General features: G+C 36.2%; 1 protein-coding gene across 3 annotated transcripts in view; it reads left to right on the forward strand.

Annotated features, from left to right (window-relative positions):
- ZFP91 (ZFP91 zinc finger protein, atypical E3 ubiquitin ligase) overlaps nt 1-25,394 on the forward strand; it is a 33,182-nt gene that overhangs the window by 3,751 nt on the left and 4,037 nt on the right. Inside the window, exons 2-10 of one of the 3 annotated variants that reach the window (XM_051966652.1) lie at nt 2,247-2,278; nt 17,330-17,542; nt 17,737-17,773; nt 18,748-18,849; nt 19,553-19,687; nt 22,030-22,080; nt 22,367-22,445; nt 22,840-22,954; nt 25,136-25,235. In XM_051966652.1, the coding sequence (XP_051822612.1) occupies nt 2,247-2,278; nt 17,330-17,542; nt 17,737-17,773; nt 18,748-18,849; nt 19,553-19,687; nt 22,030-22,080; nt 22,367-22,445; nt 22,840-22,954; nt 25,136-25,235 (864 nt within the window). Of the gene's footprint in view, nt 1-2,246; nt 2,279-17,329; nt 17,543-17,736; nt 17,774-18,744; nt 18,850-19,552; nt 19,688-22,029; nt 22,081-22,366; nt 22,446-22,839; nt 22,955-25,135; nt 25,236-25,394 lie in introns of all 3 variants that reach the window. The other 2 variants (XM_051966651.1, XM_051966653.1) reach the window with 2 other exon arrangements.

The raw sequence follows: 25,394 nt of genomic DNA on the forward strand, positions 1-25,394 counted from the left end.
TTACATTTCTGAAGGATTGTCCTCTTGGTTTAATATTCTCTACGATTCCAATTTTAATAAATATTTATTAGATGAAAGGTGAAGGAAATTTTGAGGTAATAGTTGAGATTAGAGAAGTTACTTTGTATCTAAAATTAATATTTAAGAACTAAAATTGTGCGGAATTTTTGTTTGATTTTGTATTCTTTCATGGTGCCAAAATCATCCAAGTATTTTCCCTTTGTGTTATGCAATGTCCTATAAGCTTCAAGTTTTGCAAGATGATAATGCAGAAAATCAAGCCAAGATTTAAAGAATAGTTATGAGTATTCAAATGAGAAAAGCATTTGCAAAGGACTTCTTATAGCTTGAGATTTATTCTCAGGTCAGGTGAGACCAGATGTACCTATTTGCCTAAACTGGAAGTCTTTTATTGTCTTTTTCAAACAACACAAAAGTTTAACATAGAATACATACATGATTGTGTATCCATTTGTATGGACCTTCAGGAAGTTCCTTCCTGTGCTTCTTAACTCATTTAGGGTCCTAAAGACAGAATTAAATTCATCAAGGATCCTCTGTGACCATCTAATCCAAGTATTCATGAAAGAAATCTCCAGTCTTAAACATTTGGAAAATGGTCATCTTTTGGTGGCCAGCCTGTGCTGAAAGACTGCAGCAAGGGTGATTCCATTATTTCTTGAGCCATTTTAGACACCTTGAATTGTTAAATTTTTCCTGACATCGAGCCCAAATTTGCCTCATTGCATTATTTTGACCCACTGCTCCTGATACTTCCTTCCAGTGACAAACAGAACTAGTCGTATCCCTCCTGTACTTAGCAGCCCTTCCAGGACTTGAAGACAACCATCATGCCCTTCCTCACCCCCCCCCAAATCTTCTGCTGAAATGAAACATACTCACTTCCTTCAGTGTATCCTCGTGTGTTAGAGAATCAAGGCATTTCCTCATCCTAATTATATTACTGGACATTGTCCAACTTATCAATCTTTCGAGAGTTGCTCATTATTATTATACAGTTTTCCAGATAAAGTCTGAGGAGAATAGAGGATCTTGGGACTCTAGATTCCTGTTCTTGGAAGCCATGCCTCTTGAGCTTGGCTGCCTCACCTCACTGCAAACTCCCTGGACTCACAGTAGATGTCCTTTTCAGAACAGCTGTTGCCATTTATCTTTATTGAATTTCATCTTAATACATTAGGCCCAATATTCTAGCTTTTTTTTTTCAGTATCATGTATTGTCTGTTCAATTTTTTTCTGTCTTGTCCACCTCTTCCATAACCCTATTTAGGGTTTTCTTGACAGAGATACTAGAATGGTTTATCATTTCTTTCTCTAGCTCATCTCCTAGGTAAGGGAAACTGAGACAAAGTTAAGTGACTTGCCCAGGGTCACAAACTAGTAATGTCTGAGGTGATTTGAATTCATTAAGATGAATATTCCCGGACTTTAGGCCTGGTACTCTATTCACTATGCTACCTTCTTGCCTATCTCACTTGTGAAAGATCTTAATATTTTTCATTGGGGCATTAGCCTTTGTGCCATAATTTTTTGACTTGTAAATGCTTTTATAATACAACTTTAACATTAATAGAGGTTTATAGAAATATGCAATCTATTATATAAAGGCAAGAAATTAGGCTGTAGAAAACCCTTCTCTTTAAAATTTGTAATGTAGCTTCAAAATCACAACTGTGGCTTTACACTTTATGATTTGTGGGGTATTATTTATCTTACTGTCTCGATTACTTTTCTGAAATATATTAAAAGGTCTTTTGGGTCAGCATGAGCACAAAATGATTATCCAGCTACTCTGTCTTTTAAAGCAAAATGAAATTTGCTTATGGCTTTTCTCTTTTTCATGAATTTGTTGGCAATATAAAAGGATTTCTATGCATTTTTGATAGATATATTGGTATTTAAACAAATGCAGATGACACATATATGAACAGTACTTTTTTAAAAAGTAGCACATGGGCAGGATTACTTTGAACTCCTCTCTGGTTGCATAGCTTGACAAGAGCCATCTGTATTTGTATCCATTTGTACATGAGAGAATTGTGATTGGAAATTTCTGAATTATCATTGAAAAGGAATAAGTTAGTCAACCACTTTTGAATCCTAATGAAGTTTTCTTTTGCATAGTAGATGGATTATAATTTTATTTGATTCCTAAAACAGTATAATAATGTGAATAAGGAAATGCAGGAAATATTCCACTTACATTTACTCCTTCTTTCTTTCAGATATACAGAAAAAGTAGTGACATCCAGTAAAGGTAAGACTTTATTACCCCTTTTTCCATTTGTGCTGTACTTTGATTAACTTGTAAGAAAAGAGAAAGTAATAGAAAAATTCATTTCAGTTTCCATTTAAAGAAGCCTTTGCTTATTAATTAAAAAGTGTCCTTTGTGCTATGGTGGCTATTCAGATATGCTGAAGAGTTAGAGATGAGGCACCTCCCTTGGCAATAATTGTCCAAATAATTACTGGTAGGAAAACTTATCTCTTGTATGCCATTTTCTTTTTCCTTGACCTATTTGAAGATTTATGAATCTTTGAATTGCTGTTTTGCCTCTTGACATTAACATAAACTGGAAGTTTAAATGTAATTTGAGGAATAAGGAAAGAATAAAAAGATAGCTTCTTATATTTTAGTTTCTAATGTAGCAAATGCCAATCTATATCCACATAAACAGAAGCTGAAACTTATGTGCCAATCACTATATTAAGTTCAGGGAATACAACAACAAAACTAAGACCGTCCTTGCCCTCAGGAGCTTACATTCTATGAGGAAGATTATATATATATCCTTAAATAAATATATACACAGGATATGCAAATGCATTAGCAGCTGTGGGGACCAGGAATATCACTGTAGAAAGTGACTCTCGAAGAGAGGTTGAAGGAAATAAGCTGTTCTCAGAGATGGAAAAGAAGAAGAGAGTCCATTGGAGGCATAAGGGGCTGCTAGCACAAGGCTAGAGAGGGATTTTAAATATTGGTAAGATTAGTGTGACTGGACCATAGAATTTAAGAAGAGTAGTGTATGTAAGGTTGTAAAGACTTCAAAGAGAGGTGTACATTTTTGGCAAGAGGCCAATGGGGTCATTTGTTTTTCTGGACTCTGAATATTTATGAAAGTGGTGGCTTTCTTCCCTCTACCCTCCCCTACCCCTCCCACTCCTAGTGAGGGAAGGGTAACTGAGGGACACATGGTGGATATACCCCCCCAAAAAAACCTGTTAACTATTTTATACCTTTATTCTCTTTATTTTGCTAATAAATAAATTTTAAATTTATTTTATTTATATTTATTTTATATATAATCATAATTATAATAAAGGTATAAAATAGTTGTCAGGGTTTTTTTTTAAGTGATAGGTTAGAAACATGATATGGCAAGATAGGCTCAGTTGTGAAGGACTTTATAAGCCAAACTGAGGAGTTCTCTTTGTTCCTAAGAGAGCATTGGAACCATTCTTGGTAAGTGAATTATTGAAGTTTAAACTTTGATCACAGCATTGAAGCTCCTCTTAATTGCAAATCTTTGTATAGTCATCCAGTCATCTCCCTATGAGAGTGACCAGAAGACCAACTCAGATTTTTAAAGTGATACTTTATAATATAATTAATAATAGACTTTGGAGAAAAGAAACTCTTACCCTGGATGGATCCCTTAGTCTGAGGCGACGTGGTACAGAAGAAAAAGGATTGAACTTGGACTCAGACATTTAAATTCTTGGACAAGTAACCTAACTGCTGGGCCTCAGTTTCTCCATCTATAAAACTGAGGGGGTTAGAATACATCACTTTAGGATCCCTTCCAGTTCTAGATCTATGATCCCCCCCCCCCAATACACCCTTGTTTGTCATTCTTTGATGTTAATTTCAGTTGTTGAAGTATCTTAAAATTGTACTGTTTTAAAAAACTGGAAAACCTATAAGTATCCATCATGCCTATTTTACTCAGACGTTTTTCTTCAACCAAAAATCTTAAGGATAATTGACTGGCTAATGGAGTTAAACCTTCATGCTTTTATTATTATTCAGTACAATTCAGCAAACATGATTGCTTGATGTGTGTAAATTACTATTCTGTACTTTGCCGGAAGCAACAAGTTTAGATAAAGTATGGCTTGATGGTGCTCTAGGATACAGATAATACAAAATAATAATATATAAGTGGATTATACAGTTTTTTAAAGATAGAAGTCTTTTTTAATACTTTTTTACACTAACTTTACTTACACCATTCAGTATTGTTCACATACAAAACTCTTATATTCCCCTTGTTTTTGTCTTGCTTATTTGGCGATAAAATATCTCAAATATAAATAAAGAAATATTTTGTGTACCTTATTCATGAGCTCATTAGCATTGCCTTATCATATTGAGGAACAAAGACATCAGTTTGAGCTGCCATTCCAGTAGACTTAATTTTAACAGAGAGAGGTACCATTATGATTTAATAGTAACTTTTTATAATACTAAAGCATATAAAATTCAATATTTACTCCAAACTATAGAGTTATATTGTTCAGTCAAGTCCAACTCTTCATGATTTTGTGAACTGTCCATGGGGTTTTCCTTGGCAAAGCGATTTCTTTCTCCACTGGATTAAAGCAAATAGGTTAAATGATTTGTCTCATCACACAGTGAATAAGTGTATTATACTGTTTTTGAACTCAAGTCTTCCTGGCTCCAGCCCTAATGCAGCACTCTATCCACTGAAGCATCTACCTGCTCTCCACACCAAATCCTCCTTTAAATTTCCTCTTTCTCTCTAGATAAGAGAAATATCACAGTCATCAGTAAGTCTTCTCTTCTCCATCAACCCATGTAGCCAATTAGTTGTTAAATCTTAGAGGAATTCTCTTAAACATTTCTTATCAATTTGTTGGTTGTAATATTGTACACAATATTTTTATTCCCCCCCAGTAGAAGGTGTGGTCATTGAGGACAAGGACATTTTTGTTTTTATCTCTATTCCTTGTATCTAGCACTATGTCTTGTACATAATAGGTTTTGAATTGTTTAAACTCTACAGGAAGACAGGCTAAAAAAAAAAGTACAGACTAAAAAAGAATTTTGAGTTCTAAAGGAATGATCCTATGAGCAGTTTGTCTGTTTTTAAAATGTATTAGAGAATTGCTTTTTGGCTCAGAAATAATTGCCATTCTTAATCTGTACTTAGTTTGGAGTAAACCTCCTATCTTGGTTAAGGTTATGAACTTTTTATTTTAGACAGTTTGTATGTTTACAAGGTGAACGAGAGTGGGATTTTCTTTAGCATTTGGGTTTTCTGAGTTTTGTGGTTTTTGTTTTTGAAAGCTCCAGTATTACATATTTTAAGATGGTTTTCAGAGTTTTTGGCATGTTCTGAGGCATGGAGCTTTAGAGGGTTGGAGAAGAGGATTAGAGATTATCTAGCCCAGTTTGCTCATTTTACAGAGAAGGAAACATTCCCAGAAAAGTTAAAGAATTACCTAGTGTCATGTAAGTAATGCATGACAGAAGCAGGGTTCATACTGGGGTCCTCTGACTTCAACTCGAGCTCTTTTAGCATTGAATTATCCCTCTTGCTTTCCACAAGAGAATCCTACATGCTCATCTAGTAGAAAAACAGACTTATTTTTGACTTATTTCTGATTTTCTACATGTGTGCAGATGTATGTTTAATGTCATATGTGTGTGATAATGGAAAGCTTTTAAAGAATTCCTTATGACCAGTATGAAACAAGTTTCTTTGGATTACAGAATTGGAATGGTAAATGCAAGATGCAGAATGATTTTCTTCACCTCCCTTAACAGGTTCTATTTTTGCAAAATCCCTGAAACCTTGGCTCAGGATCCTTCTTTGCTTCTCTGGACCTCTGGTCTCTTCCTTTGCTGAATGGAGGGTATGGATGGGTGGGGACTAACTTTCTTCCAATTACTCTGTAAGCAAGGATTGTCTTTGCTTTCAGTAGCAGAACTTGAACCTCCTAGTCGTTTGCATAGCTCTGTAGGCAGCTATCATACTCTAGTATGGTCTTTGATTCTATCTTACCCTTGCAACTGTAGTTCATTGTCCTCATCAGAAAAGCGTTTGTGCTCGTCTCCTTGCGTCATGAACATTTACTTTTTATTTGTGTTTTCTAAACTAAAGAAAAGCATAAGGTAAATGAGGATGTTGCTTATGTTAACAGTTTTTTACAGAGAACTATTTTAAGCCTTCATTATAAAGTGAGTATGAAATCACTCAGGAGCAGAGTAGAGAGGAGATCCTCCATGAGCTTCTTTTGGTTATCTTGGTATTGCTTATCTTATACTCTCCCCCCCCCCCCCCCCTTTTCAGCCTGCACAGTTCACAGTTCACCCTGGTTGCTAATCCTGTCTCAATGCCATTTCAAGACCCAACCTTTTTATGTTCCTAAATACTGTTCTTATCTTTGACATGTCTTCCACTAGTCCATGGCTCAGACCCTAAACAGGTGCCCTGCTTTCCCACTTAGGTATATAGCTAATAACATAGGAAGTCCTACAATGTAGGAAAAGTTAAGAATGCTTATAGTTAAATTTCTCAAGAGTTGCCTGCATATAAAACCCTAATTCCCATATTGTGATGACTGTGTATTTAAAATCAGCCAGAGTCAGGAATTCAGGTTAAGGGAAAAATCTTCAATCTTTATTGTTTTTGAGGTGAAGGGGGATTGCGATAGCAATATGGGCAGCTGCGACAGGAAGCCAGCCAGCAGAGGTGAAGGGGGATCGGAGGTGAAAGGGGGTCATGATGGCAATGCGAGCAGCTTTGTCAAGAAACCAGCCAGCAGTCTGTCTTACTCTTTCCCTTTCCACTCCCCTGTCGTCATTTCCTATACAACACATCAGGACTTGCACAAAGAGTGGGCAGGGCCATTCTTTCTTCTAGTGTGTGTGTGTGTGTGTGTGTGTGTGTGTGTGTGTGTGTGTGTATGTATGTTAATAGAGCAATTACTATTTAGCCTCACGTGCTTAGGACCTCAGTGCATCAACTCGAGCCTCAGCCCATTACACCATATACTTTGTTACTTTTGGGAATTGGGAGTAGGAATTGATTCCTTAGCTTCTTGCAGTTCTACTTTATTTTATTTGTTTACCGGTTTTATTTTGTAAGTGACAGAACTTTAAGCTATATTACACAACAAAGGGAAATAACTCTAGAGTCCCATAGCCAGATAAATTGAGGTTAGAACAATTTTCAGATCTAACTTCTCGTAGGCTTCGTCTTCCATTGATACTTCCCATCCTCTTTTCTAGATCTCTCTTCTGAATCTTGGGGGAATTCTTTTATTCTTATGGTTTCTGCTACTATAAATGTACATTTATCATTCAGCTTCTCCTGGGTCAATTGTGTTCTAAATGGGATGATGGCATTGACCTTAGTTTTCTACCTCTCCCTCCCTTATGTATTTCCTCCAGCTTTATGAGTAAGAACCTTAATATTACAAAAACCTGAAAATCTTTGCCGCTTCTAGTCTATTATGAAACTACTGTCTTCCCAGCTGGCTGTTTTGTAGTCCTTTATGTCTATAGTATGTACAGAAGCAATCTCGCTGGTCTCTTTGCTCTCATCTATACTGTTCTGCTCACATTATCTCATCCTATTAATCCAGATTCCTTGCCATTTTCTTGCTTATTTTCCAGCTCGGTCACTCTTGTTAAACTTCTGCTTTCTTATTTAACCCCTTCACCTGGATATTTTTCCTATTTGAGCCAGCAAAGTTATTTGCGAGTATAAAATTCTTCCAAGAAATTGTGCCTCTTTTGCATGGATGACAGAAAGTTATCTAAGAAATGAAATTTCCTCCTTATATAGAACCTGTTTCGATGTCTCTGTTGGAGTTAATGTAAAGAAAAATAGTGGTTGGAATATTCTTTAAACAGAATGATCATAGAGCATTAGGGATTAACCATGTGTAGTATTTAGGAAGTTTGAAACTGGGGATTTTTTGTTTTCGTGGAATTACTATTTATGGTTATTTTATAGTAAATAGATTTTTTTAAGTAATTGTTTTTCAAATCTCATTTTATCTTCATGCCTGAAGGAAGCATTAAACAGTTCTGAAAAACAAAGGCATTGGAGACACCAAGTCTGCCTTTCTCAGCTACCTAACTGTGCATGGTGCTTTGTCCAGACTTAGTGCTGATCATATAATGCTTATGTGTAGATTTGGGTGTCCTCTACCAAAGACATTTACATGCTGAGCTGACTATTTGCCAGTTAATGGGTTAGGCTTAAAAGATAGGAGATGTGTTCAGAAGAACATATAACTGTTAAATGTAACTTAATGAAATAAAAAATTCACATGAAAGCCTGCATCTCCAAAGAATTTGGAATAGATCAAAAAAGTAAATTACTTTGATTTCAACCTGACTCTGACCCAATTCTCTATCTCTCTCCTATTCCCCTACCACACAATATTAACCACATTACTCAACAGTTTTAAGCATGAAAATATCTTTTGCCTGTTCTGTAAAGAGGGGGTAGAGATGGCACAATTAAGCCATCGTTCCCAAGACAGGATTTTGGCAAACAGATTTTTATCTGTTACCTTATCTAGTAGTTTTTTGTTGATTGTTGAAAATACATAAGCTATTTCTGTTTTTCTTTTCTCTTTGTGTTCAGCATTTATTTTTAGGATAGGTTCAGTTGAAAAATTGTTAGCTTAGTTCTCCAAAAATCATGAAATCATTGGCATCAACTAAGAATATCAGCATGAACTTAATGAAGATATTTTAGGAATTTTAAAATATATTGAAGGGGGGGGTGTGTACCCAAAGAAATCATATAATTTCTTAGAAACTGCTGTTGCATTTACAGCTAGTTCTTTGAAATTTAATTTCTTTCCTGATCTATAAAACAATAAACAAAATGGATTGATAGAAGTACTATTGAGAGCTAAAACTACTTTTAGTTATATGATCTTTAAGTGATTTTTCTGATCTTTGCTGTTCATAAAGTAAATAATTGTGCACAATTCTGTACCATCCCTGGGAAGAACAAGGAGATGACTTGGTCTCTGCCCTCATGGAAGTTGTTTGTTATCTCTCAGTAGCAGAGAGATAAGATGTGTACACAGGTCACCGTAATGCAACATACAATGTAAAAAAACAGTTAACGGTACAAAGTCCCATGGTAAGGGAAGGAATCAGGGAGGACTTTGTAAAAATGGTGCTTGGAAAATTAGGCTTCATCTGCCTTAATCTCCAGCACATGCTCTTAGATACAGAGACATGGCCTCCTGGCTAGTCCACAAAAAAGACACTTCCTATGGCCATTGCACAGGGCTAGAGTGTTCTCCCTGCTCCATTCCAATTACCAACCTCCCCAGCTACCTTTAAAGTTCCAACTAAAATCCACTACAGGGAGCCTTCCTTAACTGATCTTAATTCCAGTGGGTTCCCTCTTGCAAGTATTATTTCACAGCTTGCTTTGTTGTTCACAAGTTGCTTCTTTTCCCCTTTCTCTACTTTTAGTTTTTAAGCTCCTTGAGAATAAGTAGGGACTGTCTTTTACTTCCTTTGCTATCCCTAGTGCTTAGCACAGTGACTGACATATATATAGTGAGCATTAAATAAAGGGAGGAGCTAGATAGGCCCAAGAGTAGGCATTCCAAGAGAATGGAACATTCTGAACAAAAACATTGAAGTGGGAAAGCTCTGGGACTTGTTCTAGGACAAGCAGTTGGGCCTCTCTTCCTGTTGTGAGAGCTGAACAGTTGGGAGAGTATTATCACATTTTTTGTTGTTGTTGTTGTTTTCTTAAAAGAAGATAGGGGGTGTGATTTGAGTTTTAGTATAGTTCCTAAGACATTTTGGTAAAAACTGAAACAAAATATGTTAAGTGCACTTTAGATAAGAGCTGATCCTTTCCTCACTTTATAATTTAGTAGGAATATGTGAAACATCCATGCATAGTAGTTCATGAGTACAGCAGAGAGTTGAAAAAAAACAGAATGATGTATAAGCTTCAGCTGGCAAGGTTATTAGTTTTTTTATGTTAAGTCAGGGAAAGCATCTTAAAGAAGATGGTATTTGAGATGAGTTTTTAAAAGTAAGAGACTTTAGCAGATAGTTATTTATTGATTTAGATAAAGATGAAGCCTTGAGGACATTCTGGTCATAGGAACTGACCAACCTGTGGGCCTGATAAGAAGACAAAGAGATGTCTATTTTGACTATATAGATCACGTTATGAGATAAGATTGGAAAAAGAGGGGGGTGCTAAGTTGTAGAAAGCCTTGACTGCTAGGCAGAAGAGTTTCAATTGCTCTGAATAGTAGTAAAAGCTGAAGATTTTTGAGTTGAATGAAACACGGAAGAGAACCTTCGAGTGCATGACCGTGGGCATGAATATTCACCACTAACTCAATGAAATCAGGGAGCAGAAAAGGTAAGGCTTATTCAATTTGAGATACCATTTGGAAATCAACAAGGAGATGTGCTACAACCACTTGGAGATGTGAGGGTAGACCCTGCCACCAGGAAGCCAGAACTGGAGAGAGACATTTTGAAGCCTAGAGTTGGAAGTTCTGAGAGAGAAGGAAATTCTCCCTTTTTTGTTCCTTAGCCCGCTCTACCCCTTCTGTGACAGGGGGTGGGGTGTAAGATTAAGAGAGAAAGAAAGCCAAGGACAGATCTGTAAAATACCTACATTGAGGAGTTAAGAAGATTTAATTTTGTTATTTTAATATAAGACTGAAATCAACATATACAATAAGTGTATTTTTTTTTCCCCTAAGCACCTGTTAAAAGGTTATGGGAAGAATAAGAGAATTATTTTGGTTTTTGGATTCCTTCTTGGAACTGTTGTTGCCAATGATTCTGAATCAGTCTGTTGTATTCTTGGCAATGTGGACCAAGTGTGTCTTTCTTGATTTTTTATACTGTGAAATGATTGATTCTTTGATACTGAGAATAATCTTGTGATGATGTAGGGTTAAAATGGGTCTGTTTACTTTCTGAGAACATTCGTTCTATGATTTAGAAGGTTTTATTCAGTATCTGGATTTCTTAACAGCCCTCATTCTTTTTGATAGGATAAAGAACATCAAAAATGTAGGATTCTCTTCTTTGATTTTTTTTTCTTTAAATGCTTTTTGTAAAATGAAGCAATAAGGTACTGAAGCTCATGGAATGAGTGCTAGTTATATTATTTGAGACAATAATGTGAAACATTTTTTAAAAGGCTCCCAATAATTCACAGTACAGCACTCTGAAATCATTCTAGTCAATGTTCCAAGGTAGCAGAGTATATGTTAATCCTCTAGGCTTCAATAATTTAAGTATCATTATTGGAAACCAGCTACTCTAACCCATCATTTTACAGATGAAAAGACTGAGACTCAGAGAAATAAAGTTGCCCAAGATCCTCATGAAGCATACTCTGGATCTGACCCCATACCCTGGGCATCCAAATGTAGTACTTGTCCCACTATACCATGTTCCTCTCACAACCCCATCTGTTTGTAACTTAAACTTATTTGGTCAGAAACCTGTTTAGTTTGCTTATTCTTTAAACCAGCAGACTTTCTCATCCACAATAAGGCTCATATTTGAGATTTTTCCAAAATTGCTGAGTCAGAAGATTGTTACATGCACAGCAGGAAAAACTCTTTGTGTTTTTGTCCAGACTTTTTGGTTTGCACTTGAACAAACTGATTCCCAGAGGACAAAGTCACTTGGACAGTATAAGAAATTGAGGCCAGATCTTGTGGCTCCAGTGCCCTTCTCACCTGCTCCATCAGAACAGAATCACTAGAACCCTGAGATCATTTCAATGAAATGAGGAGATGTGGTATAATAGCTTCAGTTATGGAGACACAAAATAAACCTTAGGAAGATTGGTTATATATATTACTGCAGCCATGGCAGGACTTTAAAAATAGAGTAAAACAACAGAAGCCAATCTTTTTAATTAACTTTAAAAAACATACAAATTTATTGACATCGATCGGTATTTTGTTGGATCTTCAAACGGTTTAAAAATGAATTGGTGATTCAACAAATATTTGAGTTCATACAGTGTACAAAGTTTAATATGTTAACATAGAATTTACTTTGTTGCAGTTCATTTAAGTAATATTGAATGGTCAGTACTTTGTTCAGTAGAAACCCAGAGAAGGACATGTATATCCTTTTTCTTCAGGGAGAGTGCAATTTAGATTAAAAGACATAACCTGCACACAAATAACTCTAAAGAAGGTAAAGTGAGTTAAGTGGAAACTCAAAGGATGGGAATTCTCTGATTCATTATCATAATTTCAGAATTATGCTTAATCTTTTTAACATTTTTTTTCTTTTAAAGTAGTTTGCAATTAATGTGTCTTTAAACTTTTGAAATGACCACATGAGGGCAACACTGCTTTGGGGTTAAGGCCACGGAGAATGATGAGTCTTTTCTAGCAGGACTGTAGAACCACAGAAAAATCATCAGAGGGTCACATTAATTGAGGGAAAAATAATGTTTTTAAGGGAAAAATATAAACTGACTCCTCAATTTTAAAATTTAGATCAGGAAATATATCTTTAATGGGTGCAGAAATTTGATCTTGGACAAGTCACTTTACTTCTTTAAGATCTTGATTTTCTCCTCTAAAATTGGAGTTGATTTGAATGATTTTGAGATCTTAAAGCATACAGGTAAAAAGATGAAAAAGGTTCAAGAGAAGCGTATTGGTCACTGACCTACTAGTACTGATTTCAAAATGAATAAATGTTGTCAAGATTTGTAAAAACATTTCCATTCCTTTCTAAATCTTTGAAAGTTTTGTTTGAAGTTTTGTTATTTTCAGAGAGGAAAAACCACAACTACTTGTTCTGGGAGATACAGAATGACATATCATTTTACTAGCCTTGAAATGAGAGTTTTATTACAGAAGACAGTAAAAGTCATGTTGTATTTGTGTTATAGTAGGTTCACATAGTTCTTTCTTATAAACCAAGTGCTAAATTGGAAAAATTGGTGCCCTCCTTCTGCTTTGCCCATTTACTGATTTAAATTAGCTTATAAAGAAATACTGCTTTATAACAGCATAGAATTTTTGGTCTAGAAGTGACAGCTAGATAGCCTAAACTGACCATATTTTATAGATGAGGAAACAGGTCCATACAAGGCAAGTGACTTGTACAAAATAATGCAACTACTTATTGGCTGGTTTGGGGCTAGAACTTGAGTTTCTATTATATTATGTTCCATTCACCTTGGTTGAATCAAAAAGCATTTAATAAGTACTTCCTGTACATGGTCAGTGGTTCTTAGGTTTCAGTGGTAAAACATAATTATTCATCTCTCTTCATGTCAGATCCAGTGATAAATCTATGACAGGCCAAGAACAGGGTTTCCCCTATCTTTCACAGCTTTATTTCTTGATAGGGAAGATAACAACCCTTTGAGAGAGACTTGGCAGGATTTCTTATTGAACAATGATTGTGGGGACCTGGCTGAACCTGAATTCGAAGCAGAGCATTGCTTTTTGATGCATTTGATGGCAGTTTGGACTCTAGTTCCTTCTCGGTCTCAGCATTACAATTTTGAGCAAGGCATTTAAGTTTTCTAGTCTCTAGAGAGCTCATTCTCAAAATACTTTACCTGCTTCTTAGCAAATCTCTTGAAGTACCCTCTAGCTCTAAAGTATGAGATTGGATTTAATAATTACTACATTTCTGCTTGTTCAAATATCAAAAGAGAAACACAGTTGTCCCCACCATTAAGTTTATTATTTTACACAGTGGTATAGGGGTACATAATTTTTTTGAATTATTTGAAGGGAGAGGAAAAACACTAAATATTAGGCAACTCAATCTATATATTGTGTATCTGAGCTTTGCCTTGAAGTAATTTAAGAATTCTGAGAAGTTGGGGTAAGGAGGACATTCCAGACATGCCGTGGGCAAAGATGTAGAAATCAAGAATGGAACATCAAGAACAAGAAATTACTAGTAGAACAGCAAAAATCTGTAAAGGTAATTGCGAGTCAGAAGGTAGATGCTAGAATTCTAAGTCTCAGTGAGCCCATTGAAAATTGTGAATAGAGGGTTATTAACAAGGTTAGACCTATGTTTTAGGAATAATTGGGCAGTCAAGTGGAAGAAGGACTAAACTAGGCCAGACTAGAAATGGAGACCAAATAAGTTACTTGCAAGAGTTGGAACAATAAGGGATGAGACACACATGGACATGTGGCCATGAGATTTGGGAGAGGAAAAGAGATTTTTCTAGAGGTAGGATTGATAAGATAAGGCATTCAGCTCTGGGGAAAGTTTGGAGAATGTAAAATTAAAGTCACCAACTTTACACTTGGTTAGCAAAAAACATTATTCCCTCATCAAAAATTATAGGAAATTTAGAAAAAGAAGTAAGTTGTCAGGAAGAGGATTTCTAATTAGACTATCAGTTTGAGGCTGATTTGACATGTGGATAAAGATGTCTCTTTAGGAGTAGGTAATGTGAGACTGAATCTTTTAGAAGGATAAGGATTAGGATTAGATGTAGATATACATTTGAACTCATTTGATTCAGGGCATTCAGGAGTAGAGGTTACAGAGAAAAAATGCCCATCACAAATCCTTAGGGAATATCCTAAGGATCTACTTGGAATATTCTGGCCAATATTAGTGATTGGATAGATGATCAAATAAATGACATTGAGGGGGTGATTGGAAAGGTCAATGAGAATGAGAATCGAGGGGGAGAAAGCCTGCCACATTTAACAGCTGTGTTCACTATCTTGGAGAGAGAGTTTTCATGAGTTGTAAAGTCAGAATTCAGGTCATGAGGGATTGAAGAGTAAATAGGGGTGGGGGACATCAGATGTGGCAGAGAGGTAGAGGGTGATGCAGCATCAAGTTTAGGGTTTTTATGGTTCAGAAGAGACCTAGCCATGTAGAGAAGGAGCCAGTTGATAAGGAGTTTGGAAGAGGGAAAAGAAGAAATACTGAGGTGGGTCAAGCAAGGGCACAAAATAAGGGCTTGGGACTGATTGACAAGGAGAAGGGCTACTTCATGAGAGATGTCAAGGGAACAAAGGAAGAAAAGAATAGGGGGTAGTCTGTGAAATGGGCGGGGAATAAGATGGCCATGAGCTTCTCATTTTTTATGATGACAAAAAAGACCCACTTGCCTGAGATCATCCAGCTAGTATTTATGAGGTATGATTTGAACTTGGGGTCTTCCTGATGGTGCTCTATCCACTCAATCACCTAGCTGCTCCCAAAAGACCTACTTCTGATGAGAGCACAGAAATGTGAATAGGGAATGAACTTAAAGTCAAATAATAAAAACATATTTTAAATGTTTTTAAAATCAGCTTTACAGTTATAGAATCTGAGGGGAATTATTTCGAAACCATTATGACAGTAGCAGCCAAAAATACTGGAGGTAAGTGAAGCCCACATTTAGAAAGTAATTTGGAACTACACCTAAATAAAGTCAAGTCAACGAATATTAAACATCTATCTACCTGGCACTAATTAACACAAGGGGAAAAGGCAAAAAGAATTCTGTCTTCAAGGAGCTCACAATACAGTGGTAGCAATATGCAAATCAACCTGTACAAGCATCTCTCCATATATACACATGCATCGTAAATTGAAGCTAGTGTGAGATGGAAGGTAGTGAGATTAAGAAATACCAGGAAAATGAGACTTTGGTTGAGCTTTTTTTCCCCCCTTAGTAAGCTTTGCATTAAGCACTGGCAGAATTGTGTTAAGAAGAAGAAAAGGCAAAAGATAGTCTTATTCTCAAAAAGACTTCCCAATCAAATGGGAGCAATAACTATAAGTGGCTATCTCCAGAATAAATAGAAAGTAATCAAAAGAGGAAAAAGTACTAGATTAAGAGGAAAAGCATAGTGGATAGGGCAGAATTTTGGCTGCAACATGAAGCGTGGAGGCAGAGAGGAGCAGCATTCCAGGAGTAGGGAGCAACTCAAGAAGATTTCTGGAGCCAAGAAATGGAATTAGCAAGGAGCCATTGTCCCTGTATCAAAGGGTTTGTATATGCAAAAGGGGTCAGAGATTTGATGGTCCAGGTTGGGGGGGGGGGGGGAAGGGAAGGGGAGTGAGGGAAGGAGCCAGGTTATAAAGGATTTTGAAGGCCAAACAGGATTTTGATTTTGATCCCCTAGCACAGATCAGACCTGTGCTTTAGGAAAATCACTTTGGCTGCTGAGTGGAATATGGATTAGATGAAGGAAAGATTTGTGGTAGACCAACCAGGGTGATAGCAGCATCAGAAGAGTTGGGAAGAGGGGTAATGGAGAGGTGTCCTGATGGTGATATTGATGGGTCTTGACAGCTTTGTGAGACAGGGGTCTTGGACAGAATAGCATAAGGCATCTGAAGGAGATGATGAGAAGGGGAAAGTAAGAGCTCTTGGTGTATATAGCCTTAAGTTTTCTTTTGTTTCATTTTTCATTTAAATATGGTACAAATTTCTCTCAAATGATGAGGGGGTAAGGATAGAGGGAGTCATGGAGAGGTTTGAGAATATAAGATTTAGAAGGAAACCAGAAGGAAGAGAGGAAAAGGGAAAGTTCCAGGCATGGGACCAGGAAGGAGGTGTGTCTGTGGATTGCACAAGATCTTATCCAAGAGTCATTCAATTATGCAAGTCCTTTGACCTTACTGTAATAGCACTACTAGGCCTAATAGCCCCCAAATTGATAAAAGTCCCTCCTCCTCCCATTATGTACACAGCTATGTAGAGCAACTCTTCATAGTGGTTCATGGGAAAGACCTGGAAACTAAGGTTAAGTATGGCATATGAAAGTAATAAATATATTCGAGAAACATAAGAAAACATGCAAAATGAAGTTAGTAGAACTTGAAACATTTTAAAATAGCAACAACAATGTAAAGAAAGAAACAAGACTTAACTGATCGGTACATTGATCATCTTTTATTCCAAAGCACCAATGAGAAATAAGGCTTGTGAATCGCTTTCAGATGTGGCCCTTTTGTTTTGGTTTGGGTTTTTTCCCTCATCTATGGGAGGACAGGGGAAGTGAACAATAAGATTACCAAAATAAGAAAGGTTAGAAAAGAATGAAGATTCTTACTTTATAGTAGCAGAGGAATAAAGGGTTATCTAAGAAATATTCAGTAAGAAACAAGGTCAGTTGGCAACCCAAACCAGCATGTGGCTTTGGAGTAAGAAGGGAGAAGGCAGGTATTTGTGATACAGAGCATAACCTCTAATTTGTATCCTGTCTTTATTGGATGTAAAAATGATATCAGACATCATAGCTGTTTCATGTAACTGTTAACTCACAAAGAGTCTTGTGTGTCGTTTTTTTGTCTCAGATCCCAAGGAGGAGAAGGAGGAGGAAGACAACTCTACACTTGCTCAGGAAGCTTCTATTGCTGCTTCTCGACCCAGCCGGGGCTGGCGCAGCAGCAGCAGGACCGCTGCCTCTCGCCAGTGTGACACAGAGAACACGAGAAGTTCGAGGTCCAAGACTGGCTCCTTGCAGCTGATTTGTAAATCAGAACCCAATACAGAACAACTTGAATACGGTATAGTGAAAGTGGGAAACAGTTGTAGAATGATCAGCTGCTAGATAACAAATGTTGAATGTATATTAACTTATTGGCTACTGACTAAAAAGTAGCTTAATTTGAAAAAAGAAAAATTCACTGTTTTGAAATGATAATTTATGGTTCTTGTTAGCAGAGATAGAACTAATAGCATATACATATTTTTTCTCCAGACATCACAGAAGAACATCAGTCTCCTGGTGGAGTAAGGTAGGAAATTCCCTGGATGTACTTTTATTTCGTTTGAGAACATGAAATACAGTCATTAAACAATTCAGTAACTGTTAATGTGAAATCAGGTTTTGTTTTTCTTCATTCTTGTTCTTACTAATGATTAATGATATCTCAAGTCTCAATTTCTTCATCTACCAAACAAGGGATTTGGACAAATCTCTTAAGATTCCACCATTAAAACCTTATGATCCTAGTTGTTTTCTGGAATAGAGGTTCATTATTCTTACAGAATTTAAATTCAGTCTTTTTTAAGCCAATTCTCAAGCCATTCTTAAAACAACCATGAAACTTCTTTTGCCCACTAGGAAATGGTAAAGGAGAGTGTAAAAGATTGATGGGGTGGAGTCATCATTTTTTAGAATTTTTTTCCATTTTACTTAGAGGACAAATATATGGCAGCAATTTCTGAAACTGGTGTTAAATAATCCTAGAATGTTTCTAATCATATAAAAGGGATATCTCAAAGCACTTCAACATAATGAGTCGGAATTCTGAAATGCTTGAGAATCATTAGAGAAAACAAGGAATTTAATCTTTTAAGAGAATAGGATACTGTTCCCAGATTCACAACTACTTTTCTTTGATTAATTTTCAAAATAATCCATTGTTAGTTAGAGGGAGGGTTCATTAAAACTTCCTGTTTGAATTCAAGCATTTTAATTTTGTAAAAGGCTTTAAACAATAACTAAGCAATTCCTGTACTCGTAGCAACATCAGTTTTTTTATTTCTATGCGTATACATAAAAACACATACACATACAAAACATACTCATGTGGCATTTATAACCTGGAAAAAACGGCTGACTAGATTTTACTTTGGCTAGATTATTAGAATTGGAAGCCTGGTTGAATAATTAGACTTAATGAATGGTGACATTTAAGTGATCACAAAGTAAATCCAGTTGTAGAATTTCCATCACCTCTTTTGTTTGGCTTTCTCCTTTTAGTAGTGATGAAGAGGAGGAGGAGGAAGAGGAGATGTTGATCAGCGAAGAGGAAATACCCTTCAAAGACGACCCAAGAGATGAGACCTACAAACCCCACTTAGAAAGGCATGCTTCAAATTCCATTTGAAATGTAGTGATGTTTTGTTAATTACTTTTAATGTAAAATAATTGGGAAGCCTTGTCTGATATGTTGCATGCTTTTAATTGTCTTTTTATCATGTTGATTCAGTGTATGGGCATATATTCAGTTTCAAAAGAATGCACGCACATTTGTTTGTTTATACATCCATTTTTTCTTCTTTTACCCCTTCCGATCTTGTCCTTCATTTAGATTGTTTCAGGAATAAACCTGATCCCCATTTGCATTGTCCACATCTTTGCTACCTAATCAAATGTTGTGAACTGCCTCAGCACTTAGCAGAATTATAACTCCTTAACTACTTACTTTAGTGAGATTTTTCTATGTTGAGGACATTTTGGAATAGTGCCAAGTACTACCTTCATAGCAACTTAAGTTAGTAGAAAAATAACAATTCACATCTCTGTAACACTTTTTAGGTTTATAAAGCATTTTCCTTGCACGTGGTTTAAATAGTAAGTCTGTATAGTGGCAACTATTGAGCGTTTTAGACAGAATACATATTGTAGGAACTTGGGAGGAAAGGAAGAAGGCAATACAGAACTCCCAGAATGTAGATAAGGGTTCTTTGGAAGGAAATATGTCATTGTAGTGATTTGAATTCAGCCTCATCCCCTTTCTAGAGATGGTCCGTTAAATGGTCCCTTACTGTCATGTATTTGTGTTCAGGGAAGCCCCAAAGCCACGGAGAAAATCAGGGAAGGTGAAAGAAGAGAAAGAAAAGAAAGAAATTAAAGTGGAAGTGGAGGTGGAGGTCAAAGAAGAAGAAAATGAAATTAGGGAAGATGAGGAGCCTCCTAGGAAGTGAGTAGGAGATAATAATTAGAGATGTAAAATTACTGGAAATTTTGAAGCCTTGGGGGACTTTCTTTTTCCTATGGGTTTTTAAAATATGAGCTTGAAATTTGGGGTGAAAATTGAAATGTCTGCTCTACAATTTTTTTTTTTTTTTACTTCTAACTTTGATCTTTTAGTTCAGTGGTTTGGCAACCTTAATTTAAAATTTTCCTACCAGTAGAATGGAGCTTCCTGTAGCTGGCATGACCTTCTAGAGGAGTATTTATTTTTATTAGAGTTTGGCTAATATTTCCTATCTTTTCCTCAGTGTGTCAGTAAGATGTTTCCAGTCCTTCCCCCTCTGGAATTACTTCTTTTGTCCCTGTATGGACTCTTTATCTTTATCAGTCATAAAGTTGTTCCTGCAAGGTGAAAGAGTATATATTATGATGTTGGTTCTTTCTACATCTGAAGAAAGAATTCACCAAGTTAGGGTGACACCACGGTACTCAGTTGGGAGCTGGGTTAGAGTCTCTGCTCTTCTTCTCTGCCATTAAGTTGGATGGAATTGGACTAGAGGAGCTCAGGTCCCTCTGTCCATAAAGTCTCTATGAGCATCCAGATGTGGTAGTGTGAAAATTGGGAAGGAAGAAGGAAAGCAAGTATATCCATTGTGCCAGCCATTGTACTAAGTACTTTACAAATATTTTCTCATTTAATCCTCACAAGAACCCTGGGGGATAGATGCTATTATTACCTCCATTTTATGGTTTTGATGAAGCCAAAGCAAACAGGTTAAGTACTTGCCAAAGTTAGTTAGTATGTGTCTGAGATCAGATTTGAACTGGGGTTTTACTTATTCTAGGCCAATATTCTGTGTACTGCACTAGCAGTTGCTTTTACATTTAGGAACTTAGGAGGGAAAACTTAATTTCTTAATTAATGGCATGAAAAAGTTAACATAGACTGTACAATAGAACTACTAAAAGGCTAGGTGAAATTTGGGGGACTTGTGTTTCTCAGTAAACTTAGTAAATTTTGTAAATAAGGGATAAGGATCTACATTTGTAGAAACTGATTATTATACAGAGAACACAGTCAGTTGCCATACTTTAGAATGCTCTGACACTATGTATTGGTAGCTCCAAGTATTTTAAAGTACTCTCGTGGTCTGTAAGTAATAAGAGATCTGCCAAATGACTCTTAATACAAAGAAAAAATAAGTGAGATATCTTGAATCGAATGACTATGATTTGAACAAGCTGATACTATATATTCCTGAAAGAAAAATTTTTCATGTTAAAATGTGGGCTGTGGCCACAATTTTAAATAGAATTAAATATCCTCTTGAAGTTTACTAGTATTTCAGTTAGATTATCTTATCTCATTTTGCATTTTTTATACTGCATTTGGTGTTATCACTAGTTTGGTTCTAGATAATAAATCCTTTATCCATAATAACTCTTGAAAATAAAGAAGTTTGGCTGCTTTGAATAGTGTAAGCCATACCCATACCCACAAAATCATGGCTTTACTGAAGTATTGAAAAACTACCCTTTGCTGTATATATATAGTTCATGGCAGGGTGATGTGCTTGTGGGAAAAGCCTAAGGTGTAAAGGAGATAATTTAATTTGTATGATTGAAATAATAGCGTCCTAGTATCCAGTTTTTTGAGGGACTTAATGTTCATCTTATCCTGCCCCATCTGAAACAGAATTCCTTTTAATAATTTTAAGTGATTGTGAACTCAGCACCTCCCAAAGAAGCATTCCTTCACATCAACTCCCCACCCTCTCTTTTTTGGATAGTTCTGTTTAAAAAAAAAAAAAAAAAAAAACTTGTCCATTTCTCTGCTTCTTTATAATACCTACCTTTTCATTCTAATAGATTAATCAGTTTCTCTTCTGAAGAAATTATACATAAAAATGTAATTCTACTACAAGACTAGCAATCTAGTCTTTTATTAGCCTAAAGATACCAAACCCTTGGTATTCTGTTGGAATAGTGAAACTTAGCCATGTTGGTTTTGTTTTGTTTTAACAAGGGCTCTTCTTAAAATACACATTTTATTGAGGAAATTAAGTTGCCTAATTTCTACTAGAAATAGAATTTTCTTATAGGGTTAGGATGAAGGTTTTCAAGGTGGGGGGAAACTACCACTCTTTCCAACATAACTAAAAATTTCAAAATTTGTGCAGATCATTTGGTTTGTGAGTTGTTTTTCTTGCTACATATGTGTTTTCTAGCATGTCTCTCACATGTCTTTTACTATTGATTATATGTCTCAGACTCCATTGACCCTATGAAAATATTTCTTTGGCTTTATTCTGGAATGCATTGAAATTCATTCTGTTTGTCTAATTTCAGGAGAGGAAGGAGGCGAAAAGATGACAAAAGTCCACGATTACCCAAAAGGAGGTGAATAATTTTTATCCCAGTTTTTTAGATGCTTCCCTGGTATAAAGCAGAAGAAATTTTAACATCTACTTCATAGATCACTGATATTAAGATTGATATTTTGAAGAACTTTTTATTTAGCTTGTTTAGGCACTTAGATTAATGTATTGCATAATCCCACTCAACATATGGTAGCTTTCTGTTATCTCTGGATATTATTTACATATGTCTCAACTTTTCATCCCTTCATGGACCATTCTTTTCTTTTCTTTTTTCTTTTTTTTATTTTTCTCTTTTCTCACAACAGGAAGAAACCTCCAATCCAGTACGTGCGTTGTGAGATGGAAGGATGTGGAACTGTTCTTGCTCACCCTCGGTATCTGCAAGTAAGTAAAGTGACAGAATACTCAATTCACCTTCGGTTATACCAAGGGAAGATTTCTCTATTTGATCAGTGATTTCAGTCTGATTTTTATGGAGCAACTCCTTTCCTCTCCCCCAAATAAAGCTCTAAGCGCTTTGGAATCATCTGCTTGATAAAATTATTTTGGAAGAATAACTTGATTGTGAAGTTTTTAGTCAGGTTGACATTGAAACTATAAATTTATTTCATGATAAGACACTTTTGTGCTATTATCATTTTGACCTTATTGTGTTTTGATATCTTTCAGTCCTTGTTGTATGGCACATATTTAAAAAAAAAATCTCTTATTGAGTGTTTTCATTCAAAGAAAAATGTATTCATTTTCATTATATTACATTTTCTTTCACCTTCTTTAGCACCACATTAAATACCAGCATATGCTGAAGAAGAAATATGTATGCCCTCATCCTTCCTGTGGACGACTCTTTAGGCTCCAGAAGCAGCTGCTGCGACATGCCAAACATCACACAGGTAGCAAGACAGCATCTTACAAGTAAAATTTTTTCTTTCCACTGAAGCAACTCAACAGCACAGTCAAGGACTAAATATAAACAGAATAAATAAAACTATAGTTAGAAGGGAGAGAGTTCTTGTGATTGGAGAGATTAGGTAGAATTTTCATGTAATCTGAAGAGGAGGATGAGATAGGGCAGAAATGTGTCCTAGGCTTGGGGGATACACGTGAGATAAGAGTGCTGGATGTGCAGAAAAGAGAAGACCAGTTTGTCTTTGTGTTAAGAGAAATTGTTCCATGATGAAATTAGGAGTTTTATGTTTGGTCCTGGAGACAGTGTGTTTTGGTCCCTGGAAGTGAGGGAGTCCTTCACTGTGGGAGTCACTTTGGCAGCTAAGGAAAAAGGTGATCCTGGTGAGGAGGCAGGCAGCCCAGTGCCACGAAAGGGAATGGAGGCGGGGGTTCCCATTAGTGGTGGGGAGGTATGGCAAAGTATATAGCACATGATCTACTTGGAATTATGCAACAGTTGTTGATGTGGGATTGAAGCTCATGGCTGAGAGTGAGGCTACATAACAGGAGGAGAGATTTTGAATGACTAGTTTTGTAAACTACTGTGCTTTAGATTTTTTTCTTCTAAAACATTTTAACAAAAATTCACTTTGTGTATAAACAAATGACTTTAACAAATAATGAATATTGTATAGTTGTCATAATGTACTTAGAGGAATGATGGCTTTGGGAAAGAGTCTCGTCTTCTGTTGGAAGATATTTTTAAGGAGTTTATGATTAATTTGGGTCATATTGGTTGACCCATGTTTCTGTCTCATAAAAAAAAATAACATTTAGCAAATAAGTTTGAGGAGATAGACTAAAAACTGCAATTGTTGCTCTTCTTAACCTGACTGCAAAGTTCAGAAGTTGGTGCTCATCCACCCATGTGTGCCTCTTGTCCTTAAGGAACCCTGTCTGATTCCTGCTAGACTGTGGGGGAACACCCAGGAATTGTGAGGCACCTGTTATGAAGCCTGTCACCAAAGACATTATTGAAACTAACCAAGGGGATAGAGGCCAGGGAGATGTTGGTTACAAACTAATTCTTGGATGAAGTTTGAGCTGTTAAAACTCTCCAAAACCCCACACTGATACTTCCCTTTTTATTTTGTAGAACAACATCTTTGCCATGGTGCCTCAATGTTCTTTGCATTCAGGTTTCTAGTTTTGTTGTAACATTAGAATTTTTCTTTTAAAAGTTTGAGAAGATGAACTGCATACTTGGGAACATAAATAATTCTAAGATTACAATTAATAGTAATAATAAAAGCAAAAACATTTATGTAGAGCTTTGAAGGCTTGTATAAACATTTTACAAATAATACCTCATTTTATCTTGACCACCCTGGTATAGGTAAGGGCTTTTATTATCTCCATTTTATAGATGAGGAATTATAGACCAATCACAGTTAAATGACATGTCTAGAGGTCACACAGATAGCAAATTCCAGATTTAAATTCAGTTCAAGTTCTTCCTGACTCCAAATCCAGCCCTCTCCCCCTCCATTGCATCACCAAGTTGCCAACAACCCTAGTGAGAGAATTGAGATTTAAGATTCCAATTCTTTGCTACCATGTAAGAATAAAATTTATTGGATAGCAGTTTGTTTCAATTAAATTCTTTATTTCTGGATTTTATTTCATATGGACTTGTCCTAGATTATTAATGGTTGCCTTGAGAGTGACATTCTCAAATAATTCAGACTTTGAAAAATGTGATTTATTAGTATGAAACCCAAATCCTACCTTAGTGTCTCTAGTGGTTTTAAATAGTTATTGTGGTGCTCTCCCTCTCCCTCCCTTCCCAACGTGTGTGTGTGTGTGTGTGTGTGTGTGTAGGATTAATTAGCTTTCTGAATAATTTATCTTGGCTGTTCTTTGAAGAATAAATTGCAATTTTAAACTTTTAATTAATTGCTGTTTTAATTTCAAACCATATTAAACTTCTATTTTAAAACATTCTGTCTTCTAACAGCACTTACGTTTTGTTGATGTAACCTTTGACAATCAAGGGTCACTGTATACCATGATGAGCCACTGGAGTGTGGGACATGGGTAGAGAATGTTGGAGAGTAGAAAAGAGAAGAAGAAAAAAAAAAACATTGAAAGAAATTAGCACTCTCAGCACCTTTTTTACTTTTCAGATCAAAGGGATTACATTTGTGAATACTGTGCCCGGGCCTTCAAGAGCTCCCACAATTTGGCAGTTCACCGGATGATCCACACTGGCGAGAAACCATTACAGTAAGTGTTTGCGGGCATGAGTGAGAAATGCCAACTGCAGGCTTGGAAGGGCCGCGTACTGGTGTGGCTCAGAGTGCCGTTAGCAAAGAGCCATCTTGCCCACAGTTGGCCTTTCTTGGCTGTTGGATCGATTCCTCCTCATCTTCCCTTTTGTCACAT

The sequence above is a fragment of the Antechinus flavipes genome, chromosome 6 (assembly GCF_016432865.1).
Source record: "Antechinus flavipes isolate AdamAnt ecotype Samford, QLD, Australia chromosome 6, AdamAnt_v2, whole genome shotgun sequence".
Taxonomy (NCBI): domain Eukaryota; kingdom Metazoa; phylum Chordata; class Mammalia; order Dasyuromorphia; family Dasyuridae; genus Antechinus; species Antechinus flavipes.